Raw genomic sequence first — 23,054 nt, forward strand, 5'->3', positions numbered from 1 at the left:
ATTTCAAAAGAAATCCTAAATTTACACAAAATTACTTCTTTATAATTTTATTTTAGTTATCTTTGCATCCCAACTATTTTGTTAGGAATTCCTCTTTCCTCCATTGACTCCGTGGATGTCAAGAGTCTTAATCATAACGAAATAATCTGCCACGAAGAGGGCATTTCCCAATAGCTTTCATTTCTCAATCAGCTCCTTCCACAGGGAGCTCCACATTACTCTGAGCCATGTAGGAACAAAGCCAACTCACGAATGCACAAAATGTCACTTTGTAATGGTTGATTCAGTTTTGTGGATATTTTACCTTCACCATTAAAAAAAAGAAAGCAGTTGTCTTAGTTACTTTTCTTATTGCTAAGACAAAATACCCAACACCCAAAGCTATAGGAGGAAAGGTTGTTGAACCTAGGGCCTTGCTTACAGCTTGTAGGGGTTTCAATTCATAGTTGGTTGGTTCCAAGTCAGGTTGGAATGGTAGAGGGGCATCTCAGAGGAGAAACAGTTTATGGCAGGCAGAAGACAGCAAAGCAGCGAAATAGTAAAAAAGTGGCAAGCAAACAGCAAATTGGTGGCAGCAGCCGGCCTCTCCCTTTTATCCTTTCCAGGCTACCAACCCTTCTGGTGGAGCCACCCATACCCAGGGAAGGCCGTCCCATTATCCACACCCAGAACTATGCCAGACCAATCAGTGGACTGGTTTAGTAATCACACGCCCTGAATCCCAGCACCACACGCACCTGTGACCACATGCGGCTTTGGGGGGACACAGACACAAACCATCGTAGCAACTGATGAATTTTCCTTTGTAATCCCTTTTCTCTCTGAGCAGAAATTGGAGCAGTTGCACCCAGATGATACCTAAAGCTTTTTCTCAGAAATTTTTCACATATCATTTACGTTCACTTTTCACAATCAGGAGAAGTTACATGACCACACCTAACTTCGATAGGCTGGGAACTTGCAATAGGAAGCGAATAGTTTAAAGAATACTCTTGAGCATGCGGACTGTAGCCTGAAGGAGCTGATCAGTGCAAGCAATATAAAGAAATAAGAAATAAGTTCCACTTTCTGGTAAGTGCTGTAAGTTAGATGGATGGTGTAAAACGCGGGACCCTAGTTAGCTGGAATAACCAGCTCAAATGAGGACGTAAGGTTTAAAGCCAGTAAGTCCCAAAGGGCAACAGGAGCCACCAAAACATGTTAGGAAGAAGCAGCGGAGACAGAGGACAGCAACCAAGGCCTGGGGATGCTTGTGTGACTGGAAGGATGGTGGTATGGCTGGGGCTGGGTGGCTGGAGGACATGATCTGAGAAGGGCAAAGCGCCGCTTAATGTAGGTGCTTGGAAGTACAAGTTGGGTCAGGCTACACTTCTGTGACAAGCTGGAGTCTGAAGTATAGATTCAAACAGAAAAGCACTTCATTTCCAACTCAAGTGAACATCTAAACTGGTTGGTGAATGCCAGGCTTTCTTCGATACGGGGATGCAGAAACCCCAAGTCCTTTGATCTCTTGGCTTTGCTGTTTCCTGGATCTGGTCACTTTTTTGGAACCGGCCAGTGGAAGGAAATCTAGAGCATGAAATGAGCCGTGTGGCTTTTAAAGAACTGAGCCAGATGTGGCAAATCTCACCTCTACTCATTCTAATGGCAAAACCTGTCCCAGATGTGGTGACTTAAAGCAAGTGCATAAATGTTGTTAAGAATCCCTCTAACAGGTGAAGCTGAACCCCCACTTCTTCCGTGTGAGCCCCATTTAACAGTGCTCTTCTCATGAGTGGGAGAAGGAGAAGCAGTGGTTGTCACCTCTGAGATGAGGTTATGCAGAGCCCTGCTTGCTTTCTCTCGGACCCCTCGCTCCGGGGGAAGCCAGCTATCATTGTATGAGCTCGCTCACCTGTAACGCAGAAGTAGGTCCCATGGCCATCAGGCAGTGAGGAGTGGTAGCCTTCTCTTCTCCCTGTACCTGTGCTAGTGAGGGTGGAAGAAGGTCTTTTAGCTCTAGTCCAGCTTTCAGATCACTCCATCCTTAAGCGATATCTTGAATGCAAATGCGTAAAAGTTTCCATGCTGGAAACACCCAAGTAAGTAGCCCCTGACATGATCCACAAAAGCTGTGTGGTAATAGTCATTAAATAATTATATTAATAAGTAATAATTAATAATTAAAACAGTGAAAACAATGCCACCACATTTCAGGGCTGTGTCCCTGGCCTCAGTTGCTTCTCTGGCCTAATCTGCTAGCTATGGGAGGAGAGAAAAGATTTCGGAAAAGAGCGGCTCATCTTTTTCACCTGAAAGTAATGAATTTGGATTTTGATAGAGGAGCAGCGGGAAGCTGCTGGGTAGCTCGAAACCGAGGAGTGGACTATTCACAGGCTTCGTGCAAACCAAGAGTAGGGGGAGGAAGGAAGCGGGGAGAGCTGTCAGGGAGCTTTGGAAATGGTCCTGCAAGTCCAGCCTGTGCTCTGAACCAGGGAGGAGGTTAATACACAGACATTCAAACTACATTATGGAAACAATAAAACTAAGAGAACTGAAGAAGTGGATAGAACTTTTCACTATCTTGAAAAAGTGGAAGGAAAAAGTGTTCTCTAGACAAAGAGAAGGGACCCAAGGAAAAAACCCAACAAGGTGACTTTCTGAGGCCAGTAGATGAATTGTGGGGAGAGCAGAAGGAGGACTTTAATTCTCCAACCAAGCTGCAACCATGGTGACTGCTCTGCTCTGGGCATGACTGGCTCTGCAGGGTGAGTTTATCACAATCCATTGAAGCAACCGAGACAGAGATCTTCATTCCCATGAGCAAACCAGAGCCTGGGAGCTAGGCAAGGATGACAGCAGTACCTTTGGATCTGGGTTCTAAGGTTATATAAATTGTCCCAAATATCATTTCAGCTCCACAAGACGGGTTCGTTCGATTTTCATTTTGCAGAAGAAACTGGCTCAGACAGAGCAAGGACCTGATCGAGTTCACAGAACTTGTGGGTGAGAGTACGACTCGAACCAGGTATGTCTGGCACAGTCCTTATGCCTAAGCTCTAAGTTCTCCTGCTCCAGTGGAATGAACGTGTGAGTGAATTCAGGGGTTCCAGTCTTTCGTTGAATGAATGGATTCATATTTCGGGCTCAATTAATGTCGGCTCAGTGAATTAACGAGTAAAAGCATTCTAGTTTCGGCCCTCCTCCCCACTCTTCCGAGAACCCAGGGCCTCTGGCCTCTTCAGACTTGGCCAGCTCTGTGTCATTCCACTGGCCTTCTCCGGGTGCATCGTGACAATGATGAGGGAAAGTTTGTCTCAAGCAATTTATTTGAAAAGTATCGAGCTAGGGAAATCAGAGAGAGTGCGAAAAGAATCGAGAAGGCTCTCAAATGATGTGCGTAGCAAAGAGCTCAATGGAGGTCATTTGGGAAGGGAGGGTTCTCTAATTGCTTCAGGGCAGCAGTGTGTGCATGTTAGGGTGGGGGTATCCTAGAGACGTAGATCCTGGAGACATAGAGGGAGGTCTAAAACACACACTTTGTTATACATTCAAAGACTGCTTTATGTATTCATTTTTGTATGGGAGATTGAACTCAGGACCTTGCGCTTGCAAGGCAGGCGCAGTGCCACTGAGCTACACCCCCAGCCCAAGATCGCTTCATTTTTATTTCAGACATGCAGTCTGGCCACTGGGTTACTGCAGTGCGAGGCGCAGGAGTACTTTTTGCAGAACTGATAAGCCATTGATCTGGATAAAACTGAGTATATTTGAATACAGGGGCTTAGAGTTGGAAGACTTTAGGCCTCTGACTTCAATCTAGAATCCTTCTGGAGGGAGGAGTAACTGTCATTTCTCTTACACTGGCCTCACGATAGTTGAAAAAAAAATACATATGTCCTGTTTACTTAAAAAGTCAGCTTTCCTACATAATGTATTTTGGAGATTTCTCATTCATTTCTGATTTTAACTGCAATTTGAGGTCAAATACTTGGTTGGTGACCGTGACCAAATATTCTGGAAATATAATGGTAGTAGTAGTAACTGTTGTTAAAAAGCAGCAAAAGCATTAGATATCTTTCAAATGCAACATTTCCTAAACATTCAGGCCCAGGTCCTGACTTCCCATGAGATTTTTTGGTAGCATCATTTACTGTCTCTTGACTTATAAAGCATTTCAAGTATATATTATGTTACCATTTTTGGTCAATTTGGGCTGCTGTAACAGAACACCAGAGGCTGGATGGCTTAAACAACATTTATTTTTAATAGTCCAGAGGCAGGGAAGTCCAAGGTGCTGGCAGATGAGGTGTGTGCTGAAGGCACTCTTCCTGACAGCCACTTTTCATTGTGGTTGCCAGAACAGAGAAGAAAAAAGCTGTCTTCTTAGAAGGGCACCAATCCTGTTGAGGAGGGCTCCTTTCTCATGACCTAATGACCCCTGAGGTCCATCTCCACTTATGCACCGGGGATTAGAGTTTCAACATTTGAATCTGGGGAGGACACGACTTTCAGTCCATAGAAACTGCCTGTGCATTGTGGTTACCTTGCAGTACTCAGAGCAATGCCCAGAATTTGCTGAGTTCTGGTGTGAATATTAACAACTGAATGCTGATGTTCTGTCTTTTTGTAGTAATTCTTCCAATTGCCTTGAAATGTGGGGGAGCAGAAGTGGCAGGGATAAGTACAAGTTGGAAGAGAGCAGAGATTCGATCTCATCTTGCAGAGGTGGCCGACTATTGCCTGTGGAGTGAATCTGGCCTGCTCCCTGCTTTATAAATAAGATTTGATTGGAAAGCAGCCAGACTCGTTTGTTTGCATATTGTCTAAGGCCGCTCTGCACCCTGACAGCAGAGCTGAGTAGTTCAGCAGACCTACAAAATGTAAACTATTTACTATCAGGCCTTTTACAGACAAAGCAAGCATGCCAACCCTTGTTCTTCTCTCTTTCCATAACTTTTACTGTGGGGACTGTCGATCTTTAAAGGGGGATCAGATTTAAAAATTGCTCAACTTTTCTCAAATGAAAATAAAGGGAGGCAGGAGGAGATGGCTTCCAGTGCTCAGTCAATTTAGGCCACTGGGTGTCTCTCTTCCCTAAACTTAACAAGTAGGTGTCGAACCAGAAGTCAGCCAACTGGGGCTGTGACATACCAGACAAATATTGACAGTTCCTAAGGCAACCGGGGTAAAGTATTGGCCAGAGGATAATGTAGGCGCCAACCGTTCATGCCAAGTTTCTCACATAGGGGAGATATGGAGACAGAAAAATGAATGAAAAAAAATAACATTTCAAGACCTCTCTTCAACTGTGGCTTAAGAATAACTCACAGCTGAAGTTTCTCTTAAATTCTCTGTTCCCTTCTTTCAATTTTTCTAGATGTTAACACCTTGAGGACCTGGGGGCCCCAACCCAGCTATAATGCACCCTATGAGGGGAATCCAGACTGTGTTGTAATGTCAGGGCCAACGGTGAGGCCCCGTGTGTTTCTTGGCTTGGACAATGTTGCCGTGTACTTGGTTCGTGCAATGCCTCTTTCCTGAGGTTTCTTGTTATCCCACCTTGGGAACAATCAGTCCACTCTCTCTTCTTTACCTCATGCAACATAGACTGAGAGGGTTTTTCTCTGTGGTTAAACTTAGCTTTGATCATTGGTTAAATGGTGCCTTTGCCTTTATGCCAGTCCAGGGCCACTGTCGAACTTGGGGGCAGATGCTTCCTCACTGTGGAGGGCTGTCCTGCCTAAAGTGTTCAGAAGCATCCCTGGCCCTGGCCCTGCCCACTAATGGCCAAGGGCAGCTTCCTCCATATTGTTTTGTTTTTTCTTTTTTTTTTTTTTTTTTTTTTGGTTTTTTTGAGATGGAGTCTTACTATGTAGTTGAGGCTGACCTAGAACTCACTATGTAGCCCAGGCTGGTCTCAAACTTGCAGCGATCCTCTTGCCTCAGCCTCCCAAGTATTGGGATTATAGGAGTGCGCCACCGTGCCTGGCTTCTTCCATATTGTTTTGATTGAAAATGTCTCTAGGCATCATCAAGGCTCCTTTGGGAAACAAAGCTCAGCCCTGGTTGAAAATATTAAACCAGATAAATCCTAAACCATTTCTTCTTTGTAGTATCCTAAAGCATTCTCCATTGGAACTCAAATTTCCAAGTACCAGTGGGAGATATTATGGAAACTCAGTTCTCCCAATTGTAAAGGAGAAGCTCCATATTTCTTCACAGTTAAAAAGGCCAGAAATTATAACTATTCATGAGCTCGGAGAGACCAGTCAGCAGGAGCTGCTTTCATCCAGTGAGATGAAGGTCAGATCCCCCAGAAGGAATGTTGAGGTCCTTGTCCTCACTGATGGATGGTTTAGAACTTCTGCTGCCTGAGAGCTCTCGGACAGGGAGACATCTCCAGGGCTGGTTCCTGACCGTGCCCAAGCTTTGCTGTCCCTGAGCTTTTCCAGTGAGTAAGATGCTCTTTAGATTTGAGCAGATGGAATTCATTACGGCATGGCATCTAGGAAAATTCGACATCTGACATCTGTCTTCTCAAAAACCATCACCCTGTCCACAGGCCCTGCAGACCGCCCAGATACGAGTCTCTTCCTGAAGCCTGAGAAATCCTGCTTTCCCCACTGGACGGGAGGGGCCGGCTGAGGTCATTATGATGGTTCATAGCACATGCTGGGCAGTGACTCCCAGCGGAGCTTGGAATATTGAATTTATGCATGTCATTTTAAAGATGGAGCAGTGGTAATCCTGCTTTGTATATTACATCTCAAAGCCTTTAGATGAGATGGCTTTGCCACCAACATCGCTGACTCATTCTTGTTAATCTTTGGGAAAAGGGTTGGACATGTTTAAGTGAGCTCACCCAAATAGCATTAGTTACTCTTCTCTGAGATTGAGGGGAAACTGGAATGAAGCATGATTTATAGAAAATGGAAATCTCACCCTCATTTCTTTATTATTTTTGGGATGGGTCAGACCTCTCCTGAGTGGCCTATGAGTTGCAGAATCTGTAAAAGTGTGCTGTGCCATGTAAAAAGTGTGCTGTACCATGCAAAAAGTGCACCGCACCATGTGCTCCGCTCTATGCGAGCATGTTCCCAGTCTCTGACGGTGAGGTGAAATCTCCTGGATGGAAATTGTCTTTGCTAAGCTCTCTAATGGAGACTGAACAGCTTTCTGGGAAAGGGCAAAAGCCACAAAACCAGCAAGATGCCCTGCTAATCCTTAAATTAAAGGTTGAGGTTGTTTGAGGAAGACATGACCGGTGGTCCCAGGGAACTCATTATGTTATTATTATTATTTTGTGGTACCGGGGATCAAACTCGGGCCCTCGTGCTTGCAAGGCAGGCAGTGGAACCACTGAGCCAAATCCCCAGCCCTATGCTATTTCTTTTGAGCGTATAGATGGGATGGTTTTCTCTCAAGTGCCAGAATAATTAACTAAAATCTGAGTGTTATTAAGTAACAAAGGGAAAAGTAGTACCTCAATGGGTAGTCAGGAGATAACACAAATGGGGTATTTGGGATGGAAATCAGCCTAGTAAGAACAGGGGCCACCCCATCAGGAAGACAGAGTATAAGTCAGGCTTGAGAAGAGCTGAAGGATCCTCCTTCACTAATTCGAGGGTGAGGTTAAAATCGATCTGAGAGGAGACAGCATAGTCTACGATACCAGAACATGCTGTTTTATTGTTTCTGGTTTGCAGGCAAACTTGCCTAAGGGGCTCTGCTGTCTTAGGTAAACTCATGGGGCTATCAGCTGGCCCTCCTGAAGACCAAAACTAAACTCACATCATTCACTGCCTCCTTCCCAGGACTCTGATCTAGCGCTGTCCCTGGAGGTCACAGAGCATCGAGTGGCGCCGAACCTCCAGGAACTTGGGCCGATGCCTGAGGCACTGCGGCCTGAACACCGCAGTGAGACTGGGGGGCTGTGCAGGAGGAGGTTGAATTCTCTGAGGGAGCAGCCCGAACACTGCAGTGGGGCCTCAAAAGAAAATTGTGTCAACAAACAGATGGTAGAAATTCAGAGAACCCATTTGGGCTAACCTTTTAAGGACTTCCTACTTAACGGGGCACAAGGAAATGAGAAAACTGCACAGATTAAGCTCTGCTATTAGCAGATGCTGTTTCGAGAACTACTCTTCTTGGCTCTTCACAGACTCCATCAGCATCCAGAAGATATTTGACACACGGGAGTAAGACCGGCGTTCTCAGGGAAGAGACCACACTCGTGTCTCATGTCACTCTTGGTATAACTGGAAGAGCCAGTTTCTTGGAGTTTACCTCATTTACCATGTCTGGGAACGAGAGCCTAATGATAGCAGCTGTGAAGTTCTTTCTAGGCTGCAGAGAAAACACAGCGGACTTCTTTCGGTATCTTCCACAGGTACGCGGTGACTCTCTTCTGCTGTACAAAAGGAGGATCTTGCTGTGTTTGAGTTTCATAAGTGCCCGATAAATGTTGGGTTATTAATTCTCACACGAGGGTACACTACATCTTCATGGAATTAAGTTTGGGGGTCCTAAACATCAAAACCATGGGATATTGGCTTATCACTTTCACAGGCACTGGTTGCTTAGTAAACATTGTTTTTAAAAATTGAATCAGGGTTTCATATTTTTAACCACCATAAAAAAATACTTCCACACTGAAGCATTTGACAGGATCTTTTGCAAAGCACAGAAACATAGCCCAAATTAAAATAATTATTATATCTGCCACTGGTAATTTGTTCTTTGAGTTAAATGATTCACATTGCTCAATCAGTCTTGCATATGGTAAACAAATTTAAGTATCTAGGTATATTTCCTTCTATATGTGCAGCACAGTTGGGTTACTTATGATTTATAGGAAAAATACCCACAAGATGACAAACGTTGACTTTTCCTGCTTCCTGTACCCTGAGTTATCTAGGGAGTTGGGACCAGAGTAACAAATGGGCTTCTGATTAAAAATTTGAATTTATATTCAAATGTCTTCAAGCTAATGAGACTTAATAGTGAAGTATTTCAAATGAGGACTGACAATTTATCAACTACGTTTGCACACTTTCCCCTAGAGTTGAAGAGGTTCCTGTCTTCCTTAAGCTCCTGTCGCCTGAATCCCGGCCGAAGCTGGGGACCTGGTGGCAGACAGACCCCTAATACACACTTCGTCATGTAGGCAAGGAGAGCGGGAACGCACACAGTCATGCCAGTTCTCACCTCACAGCTTACACCAGCTGTCCAGTTCCCCAAAGTGGATGGACCGCTGGCCAAAAACAAGGTCAAGCTAGCAGGTCAAGCTCACGAGGATGGCAGGGACAGATGGAAGAGTGTGGCCGGAAAACATACATCAGAAATCGGGGTGGATGAGGCTAGAAACAAGGATCAGTAGGAACAAGGTAAACTGAGGCTTAGCAATAAAAGGAGATGGGCTGAAAACTGGGGAGCATGGTGCAGATATGAGCAGGTGAGAGCTCTGGGTAAATGCATCAGGTGTTAGTGGAACTTTTCTAGACTACCACCAACCTTAGAGAAAAATTATTTTTTTAAAGAGTCAGGGAATGATACCATGAGTTCCAATTCATCCATTCCATCAAACAATGCCTTGATCTACCCATCTTGTCCCTCCCTGAACCATCTCATCATCCTTCCGTCAGCTGATCCTTCATGTAATGTTTCAGTCCCCACACTGTCTGGAACATTGTATGACATTTTGTAGAGAAGTAGAGAGAGTTAAAGGACCCCATAGGGTGTTACCTCTGACTTGTGATAGCGACTGTGGTCATTTCAGTATGAGACTTCTCACCATACTGTTCCTGACCGACCAATGCTTTTTCTTACATGCGCTTATCTAGAAATATCTCTCTGTGCTTGCCTTCAACTTCTTAAGATTATATTGCTTCATCCCAAATATGGTTTTCTAAGACTGGTGAAGGCAATTTAATGATTTATCCTAGAAAAATGCCATCAGTGCCACATAGTGCAAATGTTACAACTCAATGTTTTCCCCATGGACCAGTGCACTGGGAAATGCCTACCCTTAATGTTCTGAGAAAAACAAAGCAAAGCATTGATAGGCGGAGGAGAAGAGAGGGAAGTAAATACAAAAGCTTGGAAACAAAGCTTTTAATATTAGTGTAGATGGCTCCTTCCGAGTTTGATACATCAACTCCCCTTAAAATCGAATCATGTAGTAAATGGGGAAAAAAATCGGGAAAGCTTATAAATAGGCTTTTATTCTTTAGAAATCTTGAATGGTTTCAAATTTGGTGGACAGCCTATAAAAGCTTCCCACATATGATAAAACATATCTGCTTCTGAGTTTACTGTCCATATACAAAAACTTATGTACATCTAGCTGGACAAGCAGACGTGAGACCTTATAGCAGAAATCAGAGGTCCTGCCTGTTACTGTATCATTCCGAGTTAGCTTGTAAAGTCTAGTGGACGCTCGAGTTAAATAATGTGATTTTCCCTCCGCAGAACACAACAGCATATCTGCTCAGGATATTGTCAAACTATTCATCAAGGAAGAGAAAGACAAAGAACTAGAAGAGTAGATGGAAATCTGAAGCGATGCTTACACCATCTTGTAAATCCACAGCTAATTTATGTAGGACTGAAAAAACATGTAAATCCGTGCAATGTTGGGGGAGGAAAAAACATCTACGAAAAGCTAGGGCTTTTTGTCATTAGGAAGGGCCATAGAAAATAATAGTTGGACACTGCTTTTGTTCTCATGTTGGCAATCCTATGTCACAACAAGAACGCCCACGTCCCACCTGGCTTTTGTGGCTCACACACTGACAGGAGTCTGGACTGCTTCAGACAGAGCTCCCTGGTGTTCCCTCTCTCTGGAATCCCTCTGGGATGGGGGGGGGCACAAATAGTAGTTCCAGGCACATGGTTAAAATGGCGAGAAAAAAAGAGAAAAGGGTTAGAAAATCTGGCCTTGGGAATGGGGCCTAAGGACAAGTTCATGCACCCCGCCAGACCAGGCTTCACTGGGCTCCCTTCCCAGCATAACCCTAGGAATGCGGTTTGTGACCAAGGCGCACTGCCGGCTGGCACTGATTGGCTGTAGAGTAGAGGGGCAGAGAAGAGCGCTGTTTCAGTTGCGGTGGCAGGTGCGCTCTCAGGACCGTGTTCTATTTGCTGACAGTTGAGTGGTTTTCTTTGGTGAAGAGCTGCATCGAGGCTGTTCCTTAGGTGCCCACCAATATTTACAGCACAGATTTTCCACAGTTTGGGAGTAGCTCATTTATCCATTTGTATTTTTTCCCCAGCCCTGCGGATTAAACCTAGGGCCTTTCACACTGAGTTACTTCCCCAGACCTTTAAAAATACATAATTTTTATTTTCAGACAGTGTCTTGCTGAGTCACTAAGTTGCCCAGTGTGGAACTGCATGTGAGATCCTCCTGCCTCAGCCTCTCAGAGTGCTGGGGTTACAGGCATTAAGCCACCAACCATGCTTAACTTCAAGCACCCACCACTTGCTTCTCCAGCTGGAGCACACAGAGGCTGTGGTATAGGCAATGAGGTGGAGGCATTAAATATACAACTTGCAGATTCAGCACATGAAGATTCCCTCCTGGATTTACAACACGATAGATATGTGGTCTTTGCAAGCTATTTATCTCTTAGAAACTTTATTTTCCTCCTCTGCAATTTTGCAATGAAACATCTGTCTCACTTGAAGCTTTAGGTAGGAAAGGTTGAATATTCTAGCCAATGTGAAAATTTAGATGGTATTTTTATACTTAAATGTGCATGGATATCTTAAGATGAAGTCACAATGGACTTGTTTCTGTAGCGGGTCTTCAAGATAGCAAGTGCTCAGGATTTTGAGCTGTTTGAAATCCAGTGCTGGAAAAATTTGAGAAGTAACGCAGAAAGCAGGGTAAGAAAACCCAAGGAGGTCTCTGGGGTGGTGCAGTGGGATCTACCGGGAGCCAAGGGCGGGAGTGAGGAACAGAGACACAGTGCTGTGACTGTGGTAATGTAATTGTCCCAAGTGGTTGGGGATTTAGCTCATTGGTGCTGCCGCCTGCCTCGCAAGCACAAGGCCCGGAGTTCAATCCCAGGTACCAAAGGGGGAAAAAAAAGGTAATAACCAAGTTGCAGATCAACACCCAAGAGCAGTGCTCAGCCCTACCAGGAACAAAAGGATAATGGCCAAGAAATCTCAATGACGGTGAATTTCAGGTAGCTTCATGGCCATGGTATGAAATTTGGGGAGATGTCACATTTTTGTTCTCCTTTCTGGATGACTGGGATGCTCTCCAAGTGAACAGAGACAGCCTCACTGAGCTTTAGATGGAGTTAGAACTTCTACCTGCTTGGCCTTCTTGGGCCAAGGCCTTCACGGGTCTCGTGGGGGCTGGGGCTCATTGGGAGGGAGCTGCATCAGTGTGCAGTGCTCCACTGACCCACATGAGACCCAAGCGAAGAGCTCTGTAACCCCTTCCAAACTTCTGAATTTATGTTACAAGTACAGCCTGCATTTTGGATTTTGCTCATAAAATATAAATCCAAGGATTATAAAATATTTATTCCGAGCTCCTTCTGGTAGAACTGGAAGTGGGGAAAGGATAGTGTTCCATCGGTGGAAACCTGCCATTAGAATGGAACTCTCCCGCTTTTGTAGAGTTCCCTGGGCTGCTGTTCAGACTCATTTTCTTGTCCTAAGGAGAAAGACTCACATCCTTTAGAAAGACAGGCACAACACTGCCACCCTCAGCCTCTGCACCTCCTGATTGTGCCTGGAACAGCTGGCTTCAGGGAACAGTAATTTACCGCCCCTCGCTGGAAGCCTGTGGAGAATTCTTCACTATTCAGAGCTGGGCAAGTGCCAGCCATGTTATTGAAATGGTAATTGAATTTCGGGAGCCCTCTGTGATCCGGCCAGCAGAGCAAGGTCTGCCAAGGCCTGTGAGGTGGGTGCGATGAATACCTTTCCAATAATAATGGATCTTCAAACAAGCTCTGTAGCACACAGCCAAAAGGACAGACTGGCTTGACGATTTGACTGATGATATTGGGCACTGTGGAGTGAAACGTGTCCAGAAACACAGTGATGCGTACTTACAAGGAAGATTTTCAGAGAGAAAATGAACCACCACCCAGTCATCTCTACCAAAAGCTTCTTTAATAATTGCATCAGGTACAGATACGTGCATGACAAATATCTCCTCACATAGCCAGAAATGTCCTTGCCCCATCCTTAACTGAATCTTTGTGTGGTCAATTCCCCAGATAACTTCTGGCGATCATTTTCAACGAAATGTACCTTATCGCTGTACTGGGAATTCAGGGCTTTCAAAATTTCACATTCACAGAATGGTCTCAACAGTCTAACTGCTTTGCAATGCTTTTTCTGAAAGGGAACATTTATAGTTTGGGAACATAGCACGAAAATGAGAGCTGTTGGAATTGTTTTGGTTGCTGAAAATATAACTTGGCCTCTGGAGCTGCGGCACTGTGGAAAGGAAAGCGCTTTGGCTCCCAGCTCAGCAGACCCTGAATTGAGTCCCAGCTCCTTCCTTTGCTGTGTCCTTAATAGGTCACTGATTTCCCTGAGTCTCTCTCTCTCTCTGTAAAAATGAGCACTGACTGAATAAAATTAGGGGCCGTGCTTGGTGCTGCTAAGTACCTATTACCAGCTGTCATTTACAGGGTCTACTAAGTGCCGGGCACGATCCAGTGCTTGTGAGCACATAGGAATGCATACTACTGGGCAGTTAGGACTTAGGGTGACCAACCCAACCCAGGCACCTGGGACAGAACTGATTTTACAACCAAAAAGTCCTGAGTTTCCAGACTCAAACAAGGAGAAAATAGATCAGAGCTTCTGGTCACCTGTCTTCAAGCCACAGAAAGTGAAACTCTGTACTAGGGGTATTGCTGCATACCCTACAGCTGGGAAAAACCAAGCCCAGAACTCAGGCCCAGGCAGGCATCATCCTCCAGCTGTGTTTTCTGCAGTCTCAGTCTCTGTCTGCTCACTCAAGGTCACTTTGCTTGCTCTGTTACCAGGATGGCACGAACTTTGCAAATATTTGTACGCAAGGCCACATTTTCCCAACCCGCAGTGACAATTTCAGGAGTGCGTGTGTGTGCATCTGTGCATATTGAACAGGGAGAAGTCGAGATTAGCGAGCATGAAAGCTTAAAAACCTAACATTTATCTCAAAGAACATTCTACCTCTGGTCAACACACAAACCCTCATTCTTTTATTTATTCAGGAGTTCAACGGGTTTGTAGTGAGGTCCTGCTGCATGTTAGGAGACCAAGACGCGGGCCACAGGATGCTTGTGGTGTGGCATGCAGAATCAGCCACACACTAGTGTGCCAGCCACATGGCTCTCCCTTAAGGCTGCAAGTTTAGATCTGGCTTGTTTTGGGTACCAGCTGTTGCCCCTGATCCAAAGGCTTTTTTTTTTTTAATCAGCCCAAGTGTCACCTTTTCAGAAATAAATTCTATGACTACCTGAAGTTAAACTAGCTACCTAGAAATCCTCCGTATCACCCTGGATTATTTATTCCCTACCTGATATTCATTCTCTTTGCTTATACCCTGCCCTTTACCTGCCTTTCTCAACAGGGTGTAAACACCAGGAAAGAGGCGAAACCTGTTTATCTGATTCTATATTTTATTCACAGCTGTCTTCTCAGAACCTAAAACAATGCTAGGCTCACAGAAGCAATCAGTGAGTATTTGATGAGTGAATAAAATGGATGCATTTAGCATTTTGGGTGCTGGTAGAGGAAGTTAAGGTCACAGGTTCGAGGAGACTGTGCTCGGAGGATCATCTCAGTTCTGCCTTCATTTTCTTTCCTGGTTACAAAGATATTGTATTCTCAGAAAGATGGTAAAGAGATCATAAAACAGGAATCAATATGAGACTGACCTGGCATAATTGCTAATATTTTGCTGCATTTCGTCTCCTAGGTTTCCTTTGATTAGTGCTTGTAGATATTTGTTTTGAATGAAAATAAATCACTCTCCACAGCTCCACACTTTTTTTGGTGTGTTTTCTTGAAATATCATTTCTTACACTCACACCTTAATAATCATTTTTTGTCATTATATATATATCACTATGATTTATCTAGCCAAATCTATATTGTTGGATCTTTAAGCTTTTCCGATTTCTTTTTAGCCATGATGAACATAGTGTTGAACAGCTCCAAAGACAGATACTTTTGACCCACAGGCCCATGTGGTATGTTTAGATGCAATGAAAGTTTGAATTTGAGACCCTCTAGTTTGTTTTAAAGAGTTTTCTCATTAGTAACCTGGGACGTGAAGAACATGTACTTCCTAGGCCATCTTGCAAATGAACAATATGTGCAGATAAAGCCCTCAGCCCAACACAGGAGCACCGCACATCCTAGACCCTCTTTATGATCATCCCCTTGCAAACAAACTCCCACAAGCCCATTTTGCTTTCTAATTCACTTTAAAAACAAAAACTAGACCTACACAAGGATAGGAAGGGGGCTGCAGAGGAACTGAAGTTGGAAAAATAAAGTTCATTTTTTCCTTTAAATAATGGAAGAACATTAGAGCTACACTGCATTACTGCAGAGCACTCAACCTCTACGAGCTGTGACTCACGTTCCCCAGACGGCAGCCTGGTCATGGCTGTGTTCCACGTCATCACGGAAACACAGTTGTCCCTCCGTATCCCCGGGAGACAGTCCAGGAAGTCCGGCACAAACCACAGTCCACAGATGTTCAAGCCCCTTACAGCAAGTGGGACAGCGCTGGCCTATAACTTATGCACATCCTCTTCTATACGCCGAGTAATTTTTAAATTACTTACAGTTCCCACCACAGCGCAAGTACTCCATAAGCAGTCTTACACTGTATTTTTGAGAGAAGAACTACTAGAAAAACTGTACCTGTTGAGTTCAGATGCACCCCACTGTAGGCCTAATTGCACGGCTCATGTGAGGACCAGGGTCAGGCTTGCCCTTCCTCGTATTTTCAGTCCCTGGTTGGTGAATCTGAGGGTCCAGAACTGCTAGGTACAGAGGTTCAGCTCTATGGTTCCCAGCGATCAGTCCCATGGACTGACCCAGGCAGTGTTAATGGGTGCACCTGGGAAACCAGGAGCCCGGGAGCCTTTTAATGAGATGAGGAGGTCAAGGAGGCGAGTTTTGCTGGGTCAGACAGGAAGTTCAGATTTCAAGCCATAGATGTGTGGTGTATGTCTGGGGGAAAATGATCAGGGCAGAACATGAGGTCGGCATTAATGGTGTGGAGAATACGCGAGGCCTTGGCAAAGGCGATGTCTTTTGTTTCGCTTTTGAGGAGGAGGAGAAATTAGAACCTGCCCCAAAACAGCCATCTCGCTTTCAGCAGGTGCTACTGACAATGCTTTATTTAATTCATATTTTTATTTTTAGTAAACAATCAAACTCGGAAGCACAAAAGTAGTACCAGTGTCACACGTGGATAGTGTCATGCTTTTTAGGTCTCATCGGACAAGGAGAGACATTGAAATGAGTATTTTACAAGATGCATAATTTATATTTTCATAAATACTTTAAAGGAGAAAAAAATGGAACACATATGGTGACACTGGAGTGATGAGTGGCTCTAATTTTGCAGCCTATCTTTTAAGCGAGCCTGACCTAGTAGGTGCCCAAGTGCATGTATATGTTCTCGAGTTTGCATAATTAGAACCCAAGACGTGTTTGAGGCATGTCTAACAGTTCTCAACACAAAATCTGTAGTCTTTCACCACCACAGTCGTGCTGATTTTGTTTCCCTTTTTACTTTTTATTTTTTAAAAAAATTCCACATAAAGAACATGGGAGTCATCAGAGGTCCTAACCAGGGGAGCTGGGCCTCAGTTTACTTACTGAGGAGTGGATCCCTGTGGATCTCTTCTGCTTCTACTGAACTAAAACACTAGTGAGGCTCAGCAGCCTGCAGGACAGAGGTGCGTGGGCTGCGAGGGTCCGGTCATTTATGCATTGGGAGTTTTCTGTTGAGCTGCTTTCTAGAGGAAAGGAGTCAGTTTATCTGAAGCAGAGGAAGCTCAGAACCAGTCACTTAATTAACGAACGCCTCACTGCAGTAGATACAGCATGTTTCCTAGCACACAGCTAAATAGAATAATAGTTTCTGGACTTCATGTTGAAGAGTTGTATGTTTCCTTGAGTCTTGGGCTTCTAGGGCAGAGCTGACCTATGCCTGAAGCAAGCCCAGTGGGAAACCAACAAGCTAAACCCGGAACATGGTGAAACATTTGTATGATGACACGTTCAGTGTGACCCTAGACTTCACCATGTCACTCACTACAGTGACATTTTCTTGCAATTGCATTAGTGTCCCTCAAAATAGGATGAGCGTCATGTGATACGGTCTACAAAGGAAATCGTATATCTGACTTCTTAAATCTATAGGAATTTACATTTGTAATAAACATCACAGGAAAGTAAGTCATACCTAAGCCATCTCCTGAGCTTCCCTGGGTTCCGAGTTTACAGTCGCAACACCATTCGTTAAACAAAAGACAGAATCAAGTGACCTCATACGATCACAGAAAAATACACAGCACTCAAGGATGCAGCAAAGGGTCTTCCCTTTTTCGTCTTATGTTCATTCGATGGGGGGGCTCAACAGCCGGCTACAGTCTGCCACTGCAGGTGTTTCTTATACTTCCTTTCCGCTGGTCTTCTGCTCCAGCTGCTGGAGAAAGGCCTCGTTGTTCTTGGGGCAGTTGGTGTGGCAAGTGCAGGTGCCAATGAGCATGACTGGCTTCTGGATGGTCTGCCCCGGTGAGCACTGGAACTCCACCTGGACGGTTTTGGTGTCGTGAGGGGTGCAGCACCGGCCGTCACTGCAGACCCCACAGAACCTGGGCTTGTAGGTGAGCAGGCTGGTGCAGTTCTCATACTGCAGGTGGATGGCCTGGAGCGACTTCTTGGTGCGCAGACACTTTTTTCCTTTCTGAGAAAGGAGAGAAGCCATGCATGGGATGGCTACCATTTTCCCGAGGACTGTTTCACGGGTACGGGGTAACCTTCTAGCTGCCCTCTGAATATCCACTGGTTTTACTTATTTGCTAAAAGAACATTAATTTTGTTAGGTTATGTGGTCACTAAAGAGAGTTCCTTCCCCAGAATATCTTAGAGCTTGGAATGACCTTGGGACACATTTGTGGCCAATGAGAATACAAACTATAAAGACTCTGAGAACGCCTTTGTCTTTTGGACAGGCACAGTTCTTCACCGCTTCCTCTATTCATTTTCTTTCCTGTCTGGAATGGGAACACAGTGCCTAAGTGTATACGATCATCTTTTGCCCTTGAGGGAAAGGATATATGTAACAAAACCTATCTTTATGAAACTGCTGTAACAGTTTCTTTTTTTTTTCCTTTTTGCCAACCACATCTTCAGGTGTCACAAAGAGAAAGGGAGTAAATCTAGAAGGAACAGCTGCCCAACTTTATAGATCAGAAAAAATTTAGTATTGAATTCGTCTGATGAAAAGCCCGTTCGTTCTGTTGTATGATGACCTCAGGGAATTATAAGACAACGGGACTTAAGGTTCTTCTCCATGAAGACGAAGTAGGCAGAGAAGTTGTGGGACAGATCGTGAGGACCCTGGACAGTATGATTCAGCAGAGAGCCGTTTCATCTCTCATTTTGCTGTAATTCTCCACTCCTTGTTTCCGAGGCACAGCCTACAGCTGGTGCAGTGCTTAGGTTCAGGATCCTCCTAACTCAGAGGCACACGAACCGCACTGTGCATCCCAACTGTCTATGTGGGCTGTTCAAACAGATTGTTGGGCCTCGGGTCCAGACCTTCGTATTTAGGGTTTACACTGTGGCCACAGGTGTGCGTGTTCTTACCAGTGCTGAGCTGCTCCCTAAGAACTACTGTCTCAAGGTTAGGAATCTCTTGGAAGTAAGGAAGGAACGACTACTCCGTGAGTATTTCCCTATAACATACGTCTAGGACCTTTCTGAAGTAGGCACACTATAAATAAACAGCTAAACGTGTGCCTTCCAGTATGAAGCGGGGTGCACCTTACAAGAAAGAAATACCAATGTCATGAACAGAGACAACTGAAAAAGCCCAATTTTACAGACATGAAATGAAAAACCTTACTTAGCAAAGAAGCTACTGTGCCCTTGAAAATATTTCAGAGCTTCTTGTTTCTCCTTTTACTTTTTCTCTCTTGCATGTTTTGTGTTTTAATATTTGACACAGATTCTTGTCAACCCTGATAAAAAGGCAGCAGCCAGCGCGCCCCTGAGGTATGTGTGGTGGGAGTGTGTGAGCGCTTGTGTGGGTGAACCTGGACACCTGTGTTATGCACGGCTCCTGGGTGGGGAAGGTGCACCTTTTGGGTACGGTCTCACAGGAAAGGTGTCTCTAAGTATTCTTTCTAAATCGGTAGAACAAACTTAAAGTTAGGACGGGCCAGAAGAAATCCTAGCGCTAAGTGGCTGTTTATGTACTAATATAACCACTAGGATGTGTATTCTACCAGAAATACAAAGTTTAAGAAATGATGACCAATGTTAGCAGTGTTCTTAATCCTAGCTCAGCTCTTGGCTAAGTCACTCTACTTAATCCTCACGGTGGCCCTGAGGTGGGTCCTTTTAATGACCCCATTATACAGGCTGAGAGTTAAGAGAATCATCTAGAACCACACAGCTAATTCACATAGATACGCAGGTGCAGAAGCCAGGCCGTGTGGCTCTGGAGAGGTCCCCTAAGCACAGGAATGGTGACAGTGCTTTGCGGGGAGATACGTAAACCTTGCATTTCCAGGGGGTGTCTCATTTAGGCCCTGGGTGTCCACATGAGGGCTCAGTGTGGCTGCTGCTTATGTCTGGAACGGGCTCTGGTAATGGGGTTGGGATGTCACCAGGAGCCAGCCAGAGCTTCTGACCTCCAAGCCTTGCACAGAGTTAACACAGTTGGTGGACAGAATTCCAGCAAAAGAGAAAGAAATGCACTGTTTAATTTGGCTCCATCTTGCTTTATGCTGGCAAATGGATTATTTCCACCAAGCTATTGAAAATAAGGACACAGTCATTCCCAGACACCCATTCATGTATTCATCAGCAACTGTTTACCTCACAGCAGCCCTCACCTTGCTGCCTCACCCAGCATGAACCTGAGCTCAGGGGTGAAGGAAACTGCACCCTGACCCCCCCTCTCAAGTCAGCTGTGTCTTTCAGCTTGAAGCCAAGTGTTCTCTAGGAGTGGAAGGGGATTTGTCAGCCATTCTCGACTAGGGAAAAGTATTTTAGTTGCCTGGCCCCGACCTCCTTCCTCCTTCCTGTGGATCTGCTGTGAGTTGCGTGGTATTTAAATACAGTGCATGGAAAAGGACAACCGGAAGGCACTCAGCCTGGATTCCGAAATCACTGTGCCTTTTCTCTGGCACAACCCCCCTGGCTAGCACTGACCTTGGAGTCACTACCCTCCTGGGGGTGCCTTCCAGGTCCTACCTTTTCTGGGGGCGGCCCGGGGTCCGCTTCACAGGGCCGCACCATGCAGAGGCGGGTCTGCTTCACCATGTCACACTGGTGGTTCCTGTTGGTGACCCGGCTGGAGATGCCCATGCCGCAGCTCCTGGAGCACGCACTCCACTCTGTGGTCTGCTCAATGCAGTTGATGCTGGAGTCAGAGGGTTTGAGTCCCACGGTGGCTTCTGGCCTGTAGGCTATGGGAGAGAAAGCCCGAACTCTTGGGGACAACGTGGGACATCTGAAGGTGGCTCCTTAGCTGGTGTTAGAAAGTGGATCTTGTCCGGTTCTGTACCAACCGCACTCCTGTGCTTCAAGGGCACAGAATTGGACTTGCAAACCCCACACAGGAAATGCAAAGCTGACGCATCGTAGGACCTGAAACCATCACTGTGTGGTCTGACTGTCCACCTGGCCCCAACATACTTAGGACAACTTGTCCTTAAGAAGCTTGGTAGCGCTAGGAACACAGAACGGTATACCATCACCAACTATTCTGTGAGCTGTACTGTGATCGTGGCAGAGCTGGGGACTGAACCCAGAGCCTGGGGCATGCTGAGCACATACTCTGTCAAAGAGCTACACCCTCAAGCCTTCACAACATGGGATTTTATATGTTCAAAAGACCATGATAAAATTTTAATTTTGATGTATAAGTAGAACTAGCCAAGTCAAAACAGCCATAAAAATAATAGTTTTTTTCACTAGGTAGAAGCTCTCTCTCTCTCTCTCTCTTTCTCTCTCTCTCTCTCTCACACACACACACACACACACACACACACACACACACACACTGTTCTGTCTCAACACTTTACACACAGGGCCTGGGGATATCTCTTCTACATGGCAGTTTTCCAGGCAAGGCTGACAATGTCTGACCTCAGAAAGACTGTAAAACTTGGGGTGCTCCCAATATAAACAATCTGGCTGAAAACAGTATGTAAAATATTCTCGACCCCCACCAAACTGTCATAAGATGATACAGAAAGAACAGGCTCAGGAGTAACATGCGAGCCTTTCTTGGCATCTGGGAAGATGAGATTTTTGTGTGAGGGAGGAGTTGCTGGTTCAGCCAGCACAGGGATAGTATGCAGAATCCAGACAAGGAGGATTCTGATGCTTGTCTTTGTAGTGTGAGTAACGGTCACTTACAGTGGGTGGATTAAAAGGCAAATAAAGCAAAAATAAGACAAAGCAGTAACCGAGTCTGTCAGGTTCTCTTTACGAGGAATTTGCACGGGCTTTGATGACTCAGCTGGATTTGAGGGCGTGTCGAATGCACAGCTGGGTGGCTGATCTCGCCTCAAGTCAAAAGGCCACACCCATGCGCACCTGCCTTTAGCGTGACCATGCGGAGCACGCAGCTTCTCACCTGGCAGGGCGAGGGTTCCCAGCGCCCCCTCCTCACTCGGGCCACACGTCCACTTCTCACAGCACTCTCCCGGAACTGCCACTTTCCTGGGAGCCGGGCAGTCGGGTCGGGGCAGCAGCACGTCCAGCTGGCAGCGGGGCACGCAGCCGATCTGCCCGTCTCTGCAGGTGCAGTGGTACTGGCAGTTGGGCTCAAACCTCTCTCCGCTGCGGTAAATGACCCCATCGAACACGCAGTTGTCTCCTTCTAGCACTGAAATTTGGAGGACGCAGGGCAGAGGGGAGAGAAGGGAGGACAAGAACACAAAGCCCTGCAGGACCCTTGTGAGAACTGGAGGGCACGTTCCAGAGCTGGTGCCTTCCAGTCCCGGTGATGAGGTTTCCTGCGCACCCACAGCCGGGAGAGATGTCCTCCCAGGGGCAAACCCAGGGCCGCCTAGCCTGCCGCGGTCACCTCCACCCTTTGCGTAGGGAAAGGTACACCAAAAGCCTGGAATACTACAATCGAAGCATCAATGGCGTCTACTGCCTTTGGAGATCCCCCAAACCTTTTCTAATTATAAGATAAAACAACGGTGGAGTGACACTCCCAAGGCCACGGAGCGGCTGTTGCCAAAGATAAAGTCATTTTGCAAGAACCACCTTAGATTCTTCTCCTAGGGTAGCTTAGGCTTAAAACAAAAAGTGCACTTCATACCCTCCAGTTCGGTGAAGTGGTCGGACTGGGGCCAGTTAGGGTTTCTTGGCATTGAAACACAATAAATCCTCCAGATTCTGCTGTTCTGGGAGGGCAGCAGGGGCAGCCTCCACTGCCACGGCCTGCCTCGCGGGACATCGATCCCGAATTGATCACATTTCACGAGCCTGGATGGGCTGGCTGGCTGCCTGCACTTGATGTCGGTCTAGTCCGGCCCAGACAGAGGTTACATCTCCCCCCCTCAGGAGGCCAGGAGCTGCCCTGGGCTCCGAGGACAAACACAGGTGTACAAACAAGCCCGGGGGGGCCCGGGGGCGTGGCCTGAGGGCGGGAGAAGGGGAGCAGGCCCCCCGCTGCCTCCCATCCCACCGTCCCCTGGAAAATCCGGAGGAAACGATGGCGCCCACTCTCCCTGCACTTTCCCTCACTCCCGTCCGCTGGGTCCTTCTCCAGGGAGCAGGTCTTATAATTGACACAGTTTGGGGGGATCGCTTCTGTCCCCCGCCCAGTC

The 23,054-nt window shown here is 45.9% G+C and overlaps 1 protein-coding gene across 1 annotated transcript; it reads right to left on the reverse strand.

The window, feature by feature from the left end:
* Positions 1–16,318: 16,318 nt before the first annotated feature.
* On the reverse strand, positions 16,319–22,743 carry Ccn3 (cellular communication network factor 3). Its single transcript, XM_010619512.3, has 4 exons — positions 22,544–22,743; positions 21,848–22,099; positions 20,458–20,672; positions 16,319–17,938 (listed from the first exon to the last, which is right to left on the reverse strand). Exons 1-4 carry the CDS (start codon positions 22,593–22,595, stop codon positions 17,642–17,644), a joined length of 816 nt encoding a protein of 271 aa, XP_010617814.1. The 5' UTR covers positions 22,596–22,743; the 3' UTR covers positions 16,319–17,641.
* Positions 22,744–23,054: the final 311 nt, after the last annotated feature.

The sequence above is a fragment of the Fukomys damarensis genome, unplaced genomic scaffold (assembly GCF_012274545.1).
Source record: "Fukomys damarensis isolate Sample0158 unplaced genomic scaffold, DMR_v1.0_HiC HiC_scaffold_5, whole genome shotgun sequence".
NCBI classification, from domain to species: domain Eukaryota; kingdom Metazoa; phylum Chordata; class Mammalia; order Rodentia; family Bathyergidae; genus Fukomys; species Fukomys damarensis.

Bases quoted from the DNA above. Each gene is read 5' to 3' on its own strand.
- Ccn3 (XM_010619512.3), bottom strand. From the start codon at position 22,595: ATGCCAAGAAACCCTAACTGGCCCCAGTCCGACCACTTCACCGAACTG. The intron at 22,100-22,543 runs GTATGAAGTGCA...TCCAAATTTCAG, and splicing joins CCACTTCACCGAACTGGAGG to TGCTAGAAGGAGACAACTGC. The intron at 20,673-21,847 runs GTGAGAAGCTGC...TCTCTCCCATAG, and splicing joins GGGAACCCTCGCCCTGCCAG to CCTACAGGCCAGAAGCCACC.